The sequence below is a fragment of the Bubalus kerabau genome, chromosome 3, assembly GCF_029407905.1.
Source record: "Bubalus kerabau isolate K-KA32 ecotype Philippines breed swamp buffalo chromosome 3, PCC_UOA_SB_1v2, whole genome shotgun sequence".
Lineage (NCBI taxonomy): Eukaryota > Metazoa > Chordata > Mammalia > Artiodactyla > Bovidae > Bubalus > Bubalus kerabau.
In genome coordinates, this window is record NC_073626.1 from 45,397,254 (window position 1) to 45,414,412 (window position 17,159).

General features: G+C 48.0%; 1 protein-coding gene and 1 long non-coding RNA gene across 5 annotated transcripts in view; one reads left to right on the forward strand and one right to left on the reverse strand.

Moving 5' to 3' along the window:
- Nucleotides 1-17,159, forward strand: part of LRRC1 (leucine rich repeat containing 1) — a 135,027-nt gene that overhangs the window by 70,032 nt on the left and 47,836 nt on the right. For 3 of the 4 annotated variants that reach the window (XM_055571762.1, XM_055571764.1, XM_055571765.1), the window contains exon 3: nucleotides 15,208-15,286. In XM_055571762.1, the coding sequence (XP_055427737.1) occupies nucleotides 15,208-15,286 (79 nt within the window). Of the gene's footprint in view, nucleotides 1-1,513; nucleotides 1,613-15,207; nucleotides 15,287-17,159 lie in introns of those variants that run through there. The other variant, XM_055571763.1, reaches the window with a different exon arrangement.
- LOC129646077 (uncharacterized) lies at nucleotides 13,875-16,266 on the reverse strand. The gene is made up of 3 exons (XR_008711669.1): nucleotides 16,064-16,266; nucleotides 15,132-15,213; nucleotides 13,875-14,456 (listed from the first exon to the last, which is right to left on the reverse strand). It is a non-coding gene; the product is annotated as an uncharacterized LOC129646077 (long non-coding RNA).

Here is a 17,159-nt window from a genome sequence, read left to right on the forward strand (position 1 = left end):
TTGGGTGGAGGGCCCGGGAGGATTGGTTTAGGACATGGACATAGATGCAAACTTAACATATCATCTTCAGAGTGAGATTCAGCGGAAACACAGAGTATATTTTATACTAGCTCCCGGTGTTGAATTTTCTGTAATTGATAGAGACTGCATTGGTTCTGCAAGATTTTCTCAAAACCGTGGGTTACGAGAAATGCTCACTGCAGTTCTGAGAAGGAACGCTAAGACATCTGGCGACAACACCAGAATATGTATGCGCGCCTCCTGTGCTGCCTGCTTCAGGGGCACTACCAGCTTCAGTGTGTAAGCTCTGAAATGTTTCTTTTTAAGAAGTTAAACGTGTTCCTAATAGCATACCTTTTCTTCTGTCAGTGGGCAGCTTATATATTTAAGCCCTTAAGCTCTTTTCTACAGTATTGTTTGAAATTGTGTAAACGTGTGTTTGAGCCCTTTATAAAATACTTTTGCACTCTGTTTTCTGGTTTAACTTTTTTTTTTTAGGGTTACCTTTGAAAAAGTATATTTGTATCACAGGCAGAGAAATTTCTTAAAAATTGATTTTATTTAAAAATGGGAAGTAGTCTGTTGAATTAGATTCAAACAGACCCCTTTTACATCTTTTCCCACCTCTTTTTCCCCCCTCTTTCCCCCGTCTTCCAAACATCAGAGCAGCCCTATTTTCCCTCCCGTCACTGTTCTACCTCCCTTTGAAGCACTCTGATCCAGGCCTCAGTGTGTGCAGCCGTCCGTGTAGGCTGGGCTTCCCTCTAACAACAGAAAGAGCTTTCCCTGGAGATGGATGGTGGGCAGGAGCCACGAGTAATTGTCGGGTGGGTCGGGTACCATACCAGCATGGCTAGAGCCACCTCATCAGTGGCCCCTGACCCGACTGCATCTTAGATTCTGCTGAAGTAGGGTTTTTTTTTAATGACATATAGTTGATTTGCAAAATTGTGTTAGTTTCTGGTGTACAGCAAAGTGGTTCAGTTATATAAATGTATATTCAGTTATAAAATGCATATTTAAATACATACATGTAAGTGTATATATTCTTTTTCAGATTCTTTTCCATTATAGGTTATTACAAGGTGTTGAATATAGTCCCCTGTGCTATGCAGTAGGTCGTTGTTAATTTGTTTTGTATATAGTAGTCTATATCTGTTCATCCCAAGCTCCTGGTTTATTCCAGCTGCCTCCCCCTCCCTTTTGGTAACAGTAAGTTTGCTTCCTGTGTCTGTGAATCTGTTTCTATTTTGTAATAAGTTCACTTGTATCTTTTTTTTTAATTCCACATAGAAGGGATATCCTATGATGTTTGTCTTGCTGCCCAGACTCCACCCAGGAGTGACGTCACTGGACTCTCAGGCCCCAGGCGATTCTGAAGTGCATTCAGGGCTAGGAACCAATGAGGTCAGATGCCTCAGTGTTTCTCCAGGGCTTCAAGGCACTTTCTGTCTGCATCTCCAGGAGAGCTGGGTTGAAACACAGAGTCCTTCTCCAGACCCCAGACCCTGCGAATCTGTTGCTCGGAGTGGGCCCGGCCTCATCAGCGCGTAAATGCGTCTGTGTTGGGAGCCCCCAGCCTTGGGATCCTCAGTGGTGTTTTTGGACCCGGGTTAGCAAGGTGCCCGGGGAAGGCTGGTGGGAACTGCGGAGCGTCAGGGCTCTGGCCGGTTTGTCTGGGGTGGGAGGCTTCTCCCCGCTTTGGGGAGGATGGTGTGCTGTCCGCCTCTGTTGTCCGTGCTCCCCAGAGCGTGGCTCCGGGCTCTGAATGACTCACCCCAGCCTGTGGCCTGTCAGCTGGCAAACACCGTGCCCAGTGTGGGGGTGTGAGGATGTTTATCCCAGCTGACAGGCACAGATGCTAATTGGAAGGATGAAGGGAATGTATTTACAAGGGTGCCACAGACAGCTCGGGGCCAGGCCTGGAATCCACGAGAAGGGGCCCTGACCCCCGGGACTCATCTGCAGTTCAGGGGAGGGAGGAAAGGGCTTGCGGTCTCAGAAGATGGAGCGGACTTGGGGTGAGGGGAGCTGAAGCCTTCATTTCTGGGCCAGGGCATCCCGGATCCACTGGGAGACCTCATTTCCTTGAGAAGTTTAATGCCTAAATACCCGAGTTGTGATTTTGTCAGTATTAAATGGAGGTAATTAAAATGAGTGGTAATTTTGAATGACAAAGTAACTGATGAATACGAATATTGTTTTTTAATTTTGGGCATTTAGTTGCTGTTATCTTGAGGTTTAAGTAGACATTATTTCAGAATCTATATATTTTATTTCGGGAAGAGGATGAGCAGAAAGAAGCCCAAACTGTGTGGGTCTCCCTGCCCCGCCCCCCTCTCCCTCCCCTGGCCAGTATGTCTGAAACCCTACATTTAATATTCTGTAATGCTTTACCTTCTGCTGATTTTTTCCCGCCCCCCCAACAAGAGGTCGTGTATCTTAGGACATATTTGTGTTTATTGAGCCAACGCTGCTGGGGAGGAAAAGCTGAGGCGTAAAGGTTATTTTTGTAATTGTGGCTGGAATTAGGTGAAAATCCTCTTGTCTGGGAAAAGCTTTTTCTTTTTCTTTTTTTTTTGAGTGCTAAGTTACCAAGACTCAAAATAAAACTTTGACAAAGGGGCCTGTGTCCCCTCTGACCCCCTCACCACGTAGAGACCGCGCCAGCTTTTCTGCCCCGCACTGTCTTTTCCCATCGGCCCTTCCAGAGGATGGACACGCTTCCCCGGGCAGGAGTCCTGTCTCTGTCTCTCCAAGGCCCACTGCCTCCTGGGCAAGTCCCTGGGGTTTTGGAAAATGTAATAAGTGGGGGGATGGTGCCTTTGAGAAAAAGCTCTCTGCTTCTCATTGTTATTTTCCCTGCACGCCGAGAGGAACAGCTATGGCAGCAAGTGCAGGCCAGGATTCTACGTTCATCCCGAGTCTTATTTGACAATCCCAGATATGTTTAAGCAGGATGGAGCCAGGAGCCCAGCAGTCAGCCTGCCGGATTGGCATACAAGGCCCTGTGTTACCCGAGGGGAGAACAGCCCTCAGTGAAGCAGTATGATGTACAGAGCGAGCCCAAAGTCAGCCCTCAGGGTTCCACCACGGCCCGAAGCGTCTCTTTTTACGTACTCATCCTGTCCACGGCTGGTGTTTAGTCCTTGTGTTCCAGTCCGGTCTTTGGCGAGGCCTCGTCTCATGGTGTTGATACGTGACATGACCCCCAGAGTGAGCTTCCCGCCTCCCCTGGGCCTGCGTGCAGCCTTGCAGCCAGATGCAGGGTTCGTCGTTTGCGGAGGATGTTTCATGTTTGGGGTCTTGTCACTTGCTTCTGCTGTGGGGAGGGCTGTCTCCTGGTCTGTGGGCCCCTCCCTCGTCTGCACAGGGCCCCCCCACCTTCCTCGTGGGCGTGGACGGTGTCCTCAGGCCTCCCCTTGGCCCCTGTGCCCCTGTGCGCTGCCTTCTGAGTGAAGGTGGGCATGAGTGTCCACGCCCCTTCACCCCACTTCTGTCTGCCTCTCTGCCTGCCCTGTAGATGCTGCAACAAAAAGGTCAACCCAAACATGCTCCTCAAGCCACAGACCCTTCGTCTCTCCCCTGAATTGCCAGGCTTTCTGAAGGCTTTCCCCCATCCCTAGGCTCGCAGATGTCCAGATTTAATGGAGCAGCAGGATTTATTTTAGATGGGATCGTGACACGGGATTGCCAAGTCTTTTTGATAAGAAAAACTCATTGTCATTTAGTGAAAAGCCAGGAGATTCAGCCCCCCAGCAAGGCTGTAATCTCTGATTAAACAGAGCCCAGGGCACAGCAGCCCTTGTGAACACATCTGTCCGGCTTCACGATGGCAGAGTCACGTCACCGTCCCCCTATTTCCCGGTTTTGCCGGCCAGAAGCCCCACATCCGAGACCAGAAGCGGCAGCTTCTGTGTGCCCACCCCTCCTCTCTGTACACAGGAGCTGGTGGGGGACCTGGCTTCCCCACCTTTGCGGTCTGATCCTTCACACCGTCTCCATGTTGGTGGCCCCTGGACGATGCCCGCGGATCCCTGTGGGCAGCACGTGCTCCCCTGACCTGCTGGCCACCCCACCGACCCGCCCTCTTGGGGACCCTTTGCTCTTTGACCTTTCAATCTTGCCCCCATAGCTGCCTGTTGGGGCCCCCGGCCGCCTCAGTATGACTTCACCTGCTGTGATTGTGGGTGAAATGACTGCCTGGGGGCTCTCGGAACCCTGCTGGGGTGAGGCCAGGACCCAGGTTTCCAGGCTCTGCTCGTGGGCGCAGGACCTCAGCTGTTTACCCTGGGCCTCCAGGGCCTCTCCTGCATCTGCTCCATCTTGGTGTTTGTTCTGGGTTCAGACCACGCGTGGAGGCCCTCGGAAGTGGCAGCTCTTCTTGCCTGGGGCCACATGGGCGAGTGGTGCGGGAGGACCCGGAGGAGCTCCTCTTTCGACCCGGACCTGTCGCTTCCTGTGCCCAGCCCACCTGTCCCCTGCTGCTCTCTCGGCGCCTGAGCCTGCCGCTCATGTCCCGGGGGGCCGACAGCCGCCTGCCCGGTGACCGATCTTAAAGGGGCTGCTCTGATCACTGGAGAGTGGAGAGCAGCTTCACACCTTCCTCTAAGAAGTATAGGTGTGTGTGTGTGTGTGTTGGGGGTCACATTGGCCAGTGGGCCCTGGTGCACCTTTCCTCCCAGGACAAGTCTCGGGGTGTTGTGTTGAGTGTCGCTGCAGGTTCAGGGGCGGTTAGAGTCTGGTACCCGTGTGCCTCTGAAGTGGCTGGGCTGCCGCTGGGTCATCCCTGCCCCCGGATCTCTGAGGGCGGTTCAGGGGTGCCTCCTGTTGCCTTGGCGCCGTTTGCTTGTGCCGTCTTCTTTTTTGTTTGCCTCTGACGTGGTTAAGCATCAGGTTCTGCCCTCGGCTCCTGACGGTTCACTCAGCGGCACGCTTCTCTCCGGTGGGATACTGATGACGACGCTCAGGTATAGCCCGTGCAGACGGAGGTGCTGAGGAGGGCTTTCCCTCTGACCTGAGTGCGTCAGGGTGAGAGGAGGTGCGGCACGTGCCCGCTGATAGAAAAGGTGATGAAACCTGTGCGCCTCGGGGGCGCCCCTCCCCAGTCCTTGACGTTCGTCTGCTTGACCGCGTTGCCCCGTCCACCAGCCCATCGAAGCCCTCAGTCGCCGCACTGCTGGATGAGGCAGGGGATGCCCCTGGGAGGAGCCGAGGTCCCGGGCAGCGCAGGTGTCCCTCGACCCCAGGCCCAGTGCAGGGGGCAGTCAGTAGCGTTGCACACTGGCTTTGGGCCCGCGTGGTCATGCTGCGGAGACGCTGGTGACAAGATAGGCCTGGTCCTGGGGACTTCCCTGGCGGTCCAGCGGTCAGGGCCTGGTACTGTCACTGCCGGGAGCCCAGGTTCAATCCCTGGTCGGGGACCTGAGACCCCCGAAGTCACATGGCGTGGCCAGAAGGAACACAGGTGGTCCCTCAGCCAGCAGAGCACCCCGGTGGGGAAGGCAGGGGCTGGGAACATTGCGGTGTTAACAGATACTCACTGTAGAGCACAGGGCATGGTGGGAGGCCTCATCTATTTGACGGGGTTTGGGGACAATATACCCGGAATTTGATGACGCTCTGGCGCCTTTTTGTCAATAGTCCTAACTATATTCCCTATCTTCCCTCATAGGAGCTTCCTTAAGCAAGAAACGAGGACGAAATAGCTTAATATTCTGTACTTAGGCAAATACCATACTTAATTTCAAAGCTCCATCAGAGTCAAAAGTTGGTAAAGATTAGCCAAAGCAGAGAATTGAGTTTTGAACTTTTTCCTTTGCTACTTTGATATTTTTGTGATGTTCTCTTGAAAATGAATTAGCTTGGTTTCATTTAATCAGAGGAATTGGGTGGAAAAAAAAGAACGTTTAAAGCTGCCCTCAGAGATCCGTGGGCTGGAGTCCTCCCTCCAGGCTCCCTCGCGTGCATCTGCTGGAGACGGGGGTCGGGGGTCCCCCTGCAGTGGTGGCCTCGCCTCCCTGAGGGGCACGCGCTGGGGGCTGGCGGGTCGGGCCTTCGGGTGGAGGTGGATGGTTTCTCTTGACCTCACAGGTTTCTTTCAGAGTCGGGATGACTTTATGGTCCAGAGCGCAGGCTCGGGGGAAAGTGGGGTGAGAAGGCCCGGGTTCTTCTCCCTGCTGTCCTGCTGATGAGCTTCCTTCCGCAGGGAGCGGGGGTGGGGGTCACTTCCCTGGAGCTGTTGTGAGGATTTAAACTGGTTCATTTATGCAGAGTGCTTGGAATCGTGCCTGACCCTCAGTAAGCCTGCCTCCCTTGTGGCTCAGCGGGAAGGAGGCTGGGCTGCCCTAGCTTTCAGGTGAGGGGTCCCGGGCCTCGGGGCTGGAGCCGGGAGAGGAACTGTCTGCACTGGACGCGGCCTGCCTGCAGGACAGCGGAGCCATTGCCCTCCATGCAGACAGCGACTGACACAGCTCTTGCTCCATGTCCAGTAATAAATCTTCAACTTACCAGCCTTCCATGCAGTGTGTCCTGAGTTTTAAAATGTTACTCCTTTCAGTTTTACCAAATTATGTGATGTTGATCATAATTTGCTTTCTTTAAGCCTTGCAGTTCTCCTTTAAATGCTCTCCTTCCAATTTTTAATCAATTAACACGGATTAGATACTCTTAGAGAGAAAAGTGTGAAAGTGTTAGTCACTCAGTTGTGTCCAGCTCTTTGTGACCCCATGGACTGTAGCCTGCCAGGCTCCTCTGTCCATGGAATTCTCCAGGCAAGAATGCTGGAGTAGGTAATCATTCCCTTCTCCAGCGGATCTCCCTGACTCAGGGATCTAACCTGGGTCTCTGGCATTGAAGGCAGATTCTTTACCAGCTGAGCCACCAGGGAACAGCTACCACATATGTAAGGCTTTCTTTTTGCTTCGAATGTCACAGTCTTCTGAGTGGAGAGAGCCTACTACTGTAACTGCAAACATCATACAGGTCTTGAACCCAGGAGAAGAGATGCTCTTTATATAGAACCAGTGAGAAATGCCATTTATTTAAAAAGAACTTGGGCTTCTGTGCACAGGGACTATGGTCACAGACTGGGCAGGCTGTCTGCACGCAGTTCTCCATGAAAGGAAAAGCCCTGGAAGGTTCTGTACTCACACAGACATTGAAGGAACCACGAGGTCACACAGTCCAGCCTGAGTCCATCACACGGCGGGCCCTGCGATGGTGATAGCTTTTCAGGAGAGGTGCTGGTCCGCCTTCAGGCTTCTGGGCGTCCGATCCCTTGTCAAGGGATGTAGACTAAGCCTCTGTATTCCTCTTGTAGGTTAGGGGGCTGCGGAAGGTGGAACCGCATCCTGATGTGTTAAAAGTGGTTGCTGAGAAAAGGAGTACCAGGAAGGGCAGCCCTGTCCTTCTGGATCACTTTCTAAATGACAAAATCTGCGGGAGAAGCGTGTTCTCTCTCAGAAGCCCTTGGGCTATTGGTGCCAGGGTGGTTGTCCGCTTGGTGGTGGTGAAGATGAAGGTTTTTGGCACTGCAGAGTTTAGGGCTGATTATAAGTCTCCTGGATACAGGTGATAGTAATGGTTATATTGGTAAACAGCAGATTAGGTATTTTTACTCTTTAAGTAAACTCAAAGCAGTTCTGATTCAGAAATGAGGAAAGCTTAGAGTGTGTCCAGATTGAAGGTTATCTTAAGAAAGTTGTAGGGAAGAGATTACTTAATTTTACTATCATTCTCAGACATTTTATAAATATCAAATTTTATGCTTTTATTCTTGGACATACATGAGATAAAGCCTGTTTGAACTCATGAAAAATGTGATTAAATTTGCTTTTTTTTTTAACCTTTTTTTTAAAATCTGTATAGAAGCTTGAAGTAAGCTGAATGTTGGCAGTTAGGAGTTTGGGGGCACCTTTAATGAGATGAAAACCTCATGAGTTATTTCTCATATTTGTATGTTAATAAATATTCATTCAGGGTTTAATCACTATTGCTTCTCAGTTAAAACAGCAGCAGAAGCTCTCAATCCTCTCATCTCTGTTAATCACACTGCTCTTCTTCAAATTATCCAACTGTCATTCACAACAACATGAATGGACTTAGAGATGATCATACTAAGTCAGAAAGGGAAAGACAGATACCACAGGCTGTCACTTACATGCGGAATCCAAAGTACGACACAAGTGAACCTGTCTACGAAACAGACACAGGCTCGTGGACGTGAAGAGCAGACGTGTGGTTGCTGCGGGCGCTGAGGGGGGTGGAGCTGGGCGTTGGGGTTAGCAGGTGTAAACGTTTATGTGTAAAATAAGCAACGGTCCTACTGTAGGGCACAGGGAAGTCTATTCAACATCCTGTGAGAAAACATCATGGGAAGGAAGACTTAAAAAAAAAGAATGTATAGGGGACTTCCCTGGCTGTCCAGTGGTTAAGAGTCCAGGCCTTCACTTCAGGGACTGAGGGTTCACTCCCTGGTCGGGGAATTAGGATCTGTATCCCAGGCAGCTTGACCGAAAAAGGAAAAAGGGTGGGTGGGTGTGTGTGTGTGTACATATCTATATCAGATATATATATATATATATATATATATCTGAATCTCTTTGCTGTATAGCAGAAATTAACACAACACTATAAATCTAACTATGTTTAAATTAAAAAAAATGCTCAGCCTTGAATGGCAAACAGTGGTCCTCTCCACTGACCGCCATTCAGTATCAAACAAGAGGTCAGGAGATGCGCCCTGTTGTTCATGTGCCTCTCCTTTATCCTTTGACAGCCCTACGCTGGAGCTGTGATTATCCCTTTTTTAGAGAAGAGTAAACTCTGTGTCTGGCAACTTAAGGGCACACACTCAGCCTAGTCTCGGGAGTCTTCTGTCAAGAGGTCTCTCTGGCCTTCTCCGCAGACACTCCTGCACTGATGCCCCGAGTTCAGGCAGCTGTGCCCCGGGCCGACCCTCTCCCCGCTTAGCATTCAGGATCACGTTTCTGCCTGTGCTCCTCTCCTCCTCTTATTTATTTATTTCAAAGCATGTGTCCTTTGTCTCATTGTATCCTTTCTCTGAACTTCTGCAACACTTAAGGTATGATATGCTGGTATTCTTTGAAAATATCTGTTGCTGAGCCATTTTACAGATGAGGAAATCAAGGCCCAGGCAGGTTAAGTAGTTTGTCAGGCACCACAGACCTGGTAAGTGTGGGAAAACGTGCAAATCGGTCTTGTGACTGTTTGGGTTTGATGGATGACTAATGGGATTCAGAGAGAGACCGTTTAGCAGGATAGTATATTATATAGAATAGGTAATCCCTGTGTAGCACAGGGAACTCTGCTCAATATTCTGTGATAATCTATATGCAAGAAAGAATGGATACACATATATGTAAAACCGAACTGCTTTACTGGACACCTGGAACGAACACAGCATTGTTAACTGTACTCCAGTGCAAAATAAAAACTAAAAGAGAATAGTGTAGTCTTCTAGAGCATTGAAGCCTGAACTGGACTGATAATAATGTGAGTGGATAGGAAAGATGGGTGGGGAAAATAATAGAGAATGACAGAAGATTTGGAGACTGAGTGTGCGTGGCAGGGAGAGAGGGTGTGGGGGAAGAGATTGAAATTACAGTTTTTTAATGAGATTTGTGCTGAGCCTCGACCTCACTGAGAAGTGGTTTTTTATCTGTAGTTTTTTCATATGTTTAGTCTTAAAACTAACATTTATCCAGAGCAAAACACTGGGAAGACAGTTAAAGGGGATTTCAGCTGGGAATAACCTGCAAGCTTTATACTATCTCTTATGAGGGGCCTAGGACCAAACAGTTTTCTTACTGGTAAAAACAGACTGGGGGATATTTCCTGACTCAGGTGAGAGAGCAACTGTCCTTGCAAGAGGCTTAGCAATATGAGTTTCTCATTTACTCCTTCATTCATTCAGCACTGTGGGCTGCTTGAACTTAATGCAGGCATCCCTCAGCATCTGGAATGCTGTAACCCCTTATATAAGACGGCACAGTGTTTGCATGAAATCTTGTGTATCCTCCCGTACACTTTAATCTCCAGATCACTTCTAATACCTAGTACAATGTAAACAGTTGTTGCTGCTGCTGCTAAGTCACTTCAGTTGTGTCCGACTCTGTGTGACCCCATAGACGGCAGTCCACCAGGCTCCGCCATCCCTGGGATTCTCCAGGCAAGAACACTGGAGTGGGTTGCCATTTCCTTCTCCAATGCATGAAAGTGAAAAGTGAAAGTGAAGTCGCTCAGTCGTGTCTGACTCTTAGCGACCCCATGGACTGCAGCCCACCAGGCTCCTCCATCCATGGGACCTTCCAGGCAAGAGTACTGGAGTAGGGTACCATTGCCTTCTCCAAAACAGTTGTTAATACTATGTAAATAGTTGTCACATGAGTAAATAGTTTTGCTTTTGGACCATTCTGGAATTTTGTTTTTTTAATACTTTGATCCACAGTTGGTTGAGTCTCTAGGTATGGAACCTGGGAGCCAACTGTACTATGTCAGCTTTGGGGATGCAGAGAAGGCCCACAGGGTCTTTCTTGCCAGTGAGCTTAGAGTTAGTAAGGGAGACTGAGCATCACCAAACAATTATTTAATTACCACTGTAACAGATTTCAGGAAGCTGAAGCCCAAGGAAGCTGAGAGCAGGGGAATGCAACCTAATCTTGGGGCCAAAGGAGGTGTCCTGGAGGGCGTGGCATTTTAGCTGGGTATTTAAGGAGGAGTGGCTGTTCCCCATCTTCAGCTTTCTGTTCTGATATTTTTAGTAACTTAAAGCAAACCAGTAATCAGGACTCTTCAAACCACTCTCTTGCTTGCCTTGTCTAAAGCTCTTATTTTTACAGGCAGATGCCTTCTTTCCTTTCAAGTTAGGAACACACATAAGGTAGGAAGAAACAGTCTTTGGAGTTGAGACCTGTGTTCCATTTGCTGGTTTTGTGTGTGAGCAGGTTTGCCCAGGGAGGGAGGTGCCTTCTTGCGAGGCGGACCTCGCCCACCTCCGTCTGGACTGGGTCCATCTGTTTTCTCTGGCAGTTGCTGTTTCTACCTTCAGAGTCCCTGACTCCAGACCAGCCCTGACCAGAGTTTCTGGCAGCCACTGCTCATGTGTTCCTTGGTAAACCCATCATCCTGAGCTTCAGGGATGCTTCTGATGCTCTTTGAAGTGTTAAAGATTTCCACCCAATTAAAAAGCCTTCACTTTTTCTCTGTTTCCTTGATCTTTTCCTCGGAAAGCTGCCACATGACGTACATGTGGGTGTCAGCTTGACCTCCTTCCTGAGCGCTTGTGAGGTGGCAGGTGCAGCCCTTGCACCTCTTTTCTCAGCCTTAGAAAAACCTGCTCAGCAGGACCCGGTGTGGTGGCTGAGGAGGGGCAGTCAGGAGTGCAGACCAGCCAGCACTGTTCTCCTGGGTGGCCTCGCCTGCCTGAATAGCCTTGCTGCTCCTGTAACGGAGGGAGTTTCCTGCCATCGTTCTGTCTTTTGTTTCTGTTTTTTGGTCTTTTCCTTTTTTAAAAAATTGAAGTATAGTTGATGTACCGTGTTATGTAAGTTATAGGTACGCACTATAGTGATGCACAGTTTTTAAGGCTTATACTCCATTTATCAGATCATATCATATCAGATCAGTCGCTCAGTCGTGTCTGACTCTTTGCAACCCCATGAATTGCAGCACGCCAGGCCACCCTGTCCATCACCAACTCCCAGAGTTCACTCAGACTCACGTCCATCGAGTCAGTGATGCCATCCAGCCATCTCATCCTCCGTCGTCCCCTTCTCCTCTTGCCCCCAATCCCTCCCAGCATCAGAATCTTTTCCAATGAGTCAACTCTTCACATGAGGTGGCCAAAGTACTGGACTTTCAGCTTTAGCATCATTCCTTCCAAAGAAATCCCAGGGCTGATCTCCTTCAGAATGGACCGGTTGGATCTCCTTGCAGTCCAAGGGACTCTCAAGAGTCTTCTCCAGCGCCACAGTTCAAAAGCATCAATTCTTCGGCACTCAGCCTTCTTCACAGTCCAACTCTCACATCCATACATGACCACAGGAAAAACCATAGCCTTGACTAGACGAACCTTTGTTGGCAAAGTAATGTCTCTGCTTTTAAATATGCTCTCTAGGTTGGTTATAACTTGTGCTCCCCATATTGTCCAACAGATCCTTGTAGCTTTTTATACCCAGTAGTTTGCACCTCTTGCTCCCCTCCCCCATCACCCCTCCCTAGTAGTGACCTCTGTTGACCTCTATATCCCTAAGTCCGCCTCTTTTCTGATACATTCACTAGTTTGTTCATTCTTATGCCCAACAGTGCCATGACCTCAGCCCTCAGTAAAGTGACCGCTAACATTGGGTGGGGGGGCGGTTCTTCATCTCTGAGCCTTAGTGTTCACTTTGGGCAACGGAAGTTACAGTAATTTATGTTGCAGTTATATAAGGTAATGGGCTTCCCTGGTGGCTCAGATGGTGAAGAATCTACCTGCAGTGCAGGAGAACCAGGTGTGATCCCTGGGTCTGGAAGAATCCCTGGAGAAGGAAATGGCACCCCACTCCGGTATTTTTGCCTGGAGAATCCCATGGACAGAGGAGCCTGGCGGGCTACAGTCCATGGCGTTGCAAAGAGTCGGACACGACTGAGCAACTTCCACTTTACTTTACATAAGGTAATATGTGTAAAGGGTCTTGCCACTATATATATGCCTCAGGGCCTACAAATGTTGGTGTGTTTTAAGAATTCATTCCAGACTCAACTGTGGACAAACCATATATATACATATATACATCTTGTATATGTGTGTATGTATGTGCTCATATGTGTATTAATATATATCTGTATATGTTTGTGTGTGTGTGTATATGTATGTGCATGTCTGTGTGTGTGTATACTGGTATCGTATTTATGAACTAGGACCATAAATAATGTGTGTTCTTTACTACCTTATACAACCAATTTTTTAAATTGAAATGTGTGTTCTTTACTAACTTATACGACACGGCAGAGACTTGTGTGAGGCAAATGTTACCACAGATTTAAATATTTGCAGCTTTAAAATTTGTACTGAGAGCTTGTATGTCGCTTCTGATGACTGTGGAGCTTTGGTGCAGGGCGTCCATCTTCCCCTGACTTCTTCTGTCTCTCTTTACCCCCAGTTTAGAAAAATCAGGTATGTTTAGGCTCTGCTTGCCTTTGTCGAGCTGCTGGAAGAAACAGCATGGGACCAGGAGAAGCTCTTCTATTTCAGCCCTTCTTAATGTTGCGGGCTCAGTCGTGTCTGCCTTTGTGACCCCACAGGCTGTAGCTCGCTGGGCTTCTCTGCTCATGGAATTTTCCTGGCAGGAATATTGGAGTGGGTTGCCATTTCCTCCTCGGGATCTTTCTGACCCAGGGATTGAACCTGCGTCTCCTGTGTCTCCTGCATTGGCAGGTAGATTCTTTACCACTGAGCCACCTGGGAATCACTTCTTAATGTTAGTATGTCCAAAATAATGTATTCTTGAAATTAAATACTATGAACTAACCATTTTTCTAGCCCTGAAAGCTGTTATCTCAGGGTTTAAACAAGAGGAAGTTAAAATGGCAATTTTGGTCATTTCAAGAATGACAGCACTTAGTGGCAGGTAAACATGGGGGAAAATATTCAGCCTCATTAGTAATCAAAGGAATAGAAAACAAAATGTTACCAGACTATTTTACCAGTAACACAGGCAGTTTTTAAAATGTAAGAGACAGGAAAGTGGGGAAGACGGTGAATGCGTAGCGGAAGCATAAGGGTGTGCCTCGCCCCCGCGTGTGCGGCTTCGCGGTGTTAGTGCCTTTGGTACAGTGATCACCCTGAGGGATCTTAGCCTAAGGAAGTAACCCGGAACGAGCATAAACATAATTATCACCTCAGGACCTTGGAAACAACCTAAATGTCCAGCCATTGGGGAGTGGTTACATGGAGTATGAAGAGATAGGCCGTGGACTTTTCTGCCACTAAGAATGGAGGACTATTTGGAAAAATAATGATGGGGGAAAGTTTGTAAAATAACGTCAAGTGAAGCATGAACCTAGTCACTGTGTCTGTGTGACAAATAAAAACTACATTGGAACAAAACGTCATCACTGTGTGATGGGAATGCTGGTGGTTCCTCCCCCCACCTTTGGACTTTTCTGTATTTTCCAGATTATGCTCATAATCAGAAGAAAATCTGTAATTTAAAAATGCATACTTTATGGCTGAGTAATGTTCCATTGTGTATATATGTACCAGAGCCTCTTTATCCATTCATCTGTCGATTCACATGTAGGTTGCTTCCACATCGTAGCAGTTGTAAATAGAGCTGCAATGAACATTGAGATACATGTGTCTTTTTCAATCATGTTTCTCAGGGTGTATGCCCAGTAGTGGGATTGTTGGGCATTTGAATCGGTTCTAATGAAGTGAATGAACCTAGAACCTAGAAAAAACAAATGTCACATGTTAATTCATATATATGGAATCTAGACAGATGGTACTGATGAACCCATTTGCAGGTTAGTAACGGAGACACAGACATAGCTAGCAGAATTGCGAATATAGACATAGAGAGCAGAATTGTGAACACAGTGGGAGCAAGAGCGGGTGGGGTGAATGGAGAGGGTAGCATGGGAACATTACATTATTATATATAAAATAGACAGCTAGTGGAAATTTGCAGTATGGCTCAGGGAGCTCAGAGTGGTGCTCTGTGACAACCTAGATGGGTGGGAGGTGGGGGGGAGGTTCAGGAGGGAGGAGGGGACGTGTGTATACTATGGCTGATTCATGTTGATGTATGGCAGAAACCAACACAATATTGTAAAACAGTTGTCCTTCAATTAAAAATAAACAAATGTAAAAAATGCGTACTTTAGAATACTTTGTACTGATGAAACCATATGAACACGTAGGGGGATTTGAAAAGCCTCGTGGGAATGACAACAGTGACTTTTGATGAGGTGATGGGACTTGGTGGAGGGGATTGTTCTTAATGTTTTGCTTGAACATGCTTCTGTTCAGACTATATCTTGTATCGGGAAAGCAAATATAAACGTAGAAAAAGTATTTTGGAAATCCACGCCACATTTGAGCAGAGGTAGTAGTGTGCAGATACCTCCTGGTCCATGTTGAGGATGATGGAAACGGCTAACAACGGTGGTCAATGATAGACGTTTTCTTTCCTTCTGCAGATATTCCTGAAATTCCAGAGAGCATCTCATTCTGTAAAGCACTACAGATCGCTGACTTCAGCGGAAACCCATTGACTAGGTAACCTTTCTGCTTGCTTTTCTGACCATAGTTCTAAAGGCACCTTTTCCCTCCTGGCTCAGTTGTGAGCCCACTGACCGGTGGATTCCAGGCACCTGTGATGCCAGGGTGACTGAATTGCTGCCCACACAGCAATGCGGGGACAGCTCTCTGGAGTCTGTCCCAGGGGTGTCTCTGGGCCACGTGGGCCCATTTCTAAGATTTCTCGAGACTCTAAGCAACCTCGGAAGAAAGAAAGGTACTTTTCCTTTCCATTCCTTTTGTTTGTTTTTAAAGTGTCTAGAAAAATTGGGATTAAAACTTGGGAGTCATCTATCTCAAAATTGCTTGGGTCTTCTTGGGTATGGGGAATGCCCTATTCCACTTTGTTTTTCCTGCACCTGCTTATTTTTAAGAAGTAAGTATGTCTTTAATTCTGTTTTTTCTCCTCTGAATTTCAGTTTTATGTTACGAATAATGCTTATTTTTATGGAAAATAGTGCTCTAGTAAGCGCCAGCCCGACTGCTTTCTGACTCACCGCAGTCGTCACGCCTCATGCTCACTCCTGACCATCCTTGTCTGTGTGGTTGTCGCTCTTCCTCAAGCATTTCTGTAGCTCCCACCCCTATGAGGTCAGGTGGGAGCCCCTACCTGACCCCTACCGTGCTGTGAGTCTCCTCCACCCTCTGTCTGACCTCGGCCTGCCTTGCGGCCTTCACTTCCCTCAGTTGCCTTCTCTGGCCTGGTCCTCGATTTTCCTTCCCCTCTGTTTTGGCTGTGCCAGTCCCTTCACTCACCTTTCAGATGCAGCCCACGCATCACATTTTTGCAGGACCCTTTTCTGGTGACTCCCACGGCCCCTCGTCTGGGCTCTGTAATGCTCTCTGGGTACTTTTCTCATAACGCTGGAAATCTGCATGTGAGTAATCACTCCGACCCAGGCCCCTGGACTGGATTGTGTTCCTCTGTCACCTAGCTTGTATCTGCTGCCCTGCTGTCCTTTCTGGAAATGAGAGAACCCTCAACTAGTGTTTGTGGAACCAAACTGAGCTGCTTGTGAAAGGCAGCTTCTGGGTTAGGCAGCTGAGAAACACTCACTATACTGGCTGGAAGCATTTTTGTTAACTCTTCAGTTGCTTAATCCCCTTTTCTGTTTCTTATGTTTTTTTTTTTCCCCTCATGTCTGCCGACATGTGACTTTACCATCATCTCAAAACTCTGGATCAGAACACATTGCATCATAAGAGGCCTTACTCAGTTTTCACCCTGGCCTCCTGTTTGGCATGTTTCTTGAAGGAGAGCCATTTTAATGTGGCGGGTGTGTTCTTTTAAGAATTATGAGTTAAGAATCTGTGAGTTGAAGGGACTTCACTTTCACTTTTCACTTTCATGCATTGGAGAAGGAAATGGCAACCCACTCCAGTGTTCTTGCCTGGAGAATCCCAGGGATGGGGGAGCCTGGTGGGCTGCCGTCTATGGGGTCGCACAGAGTCGGACACGACTGAAGCGACTTAGCAGCAGCAGCAGCAGCAGCAGCAACAATTATTCAGCATGGCCTACGGATTTTATTACTGAAGCAGCTGAGGCTCCAAGAGATGGAACGACTATTTAGGAATGGCCTACAGATTTAATTACTGAAGCAGCTGAGGCTCCAAGAGATGGAACGACCATTTAGGATCACGTAGCCACCAAGCAACAGCTCAGACTAGCTTTCCTCCCTCCCCACCGTAAGTCTGGCCTTCCTCAGCCTAGCCCGTCACATCACTAGCTTGACTCTTAATGTTAACAGCCAGTAAAAAAGCAAACCAGCCACTTAAAAATATATTTTCCTTACATTTAAGATCATTTTAGCTAATTTTAAAATTATATATATATATATATATAGTTTCTGGA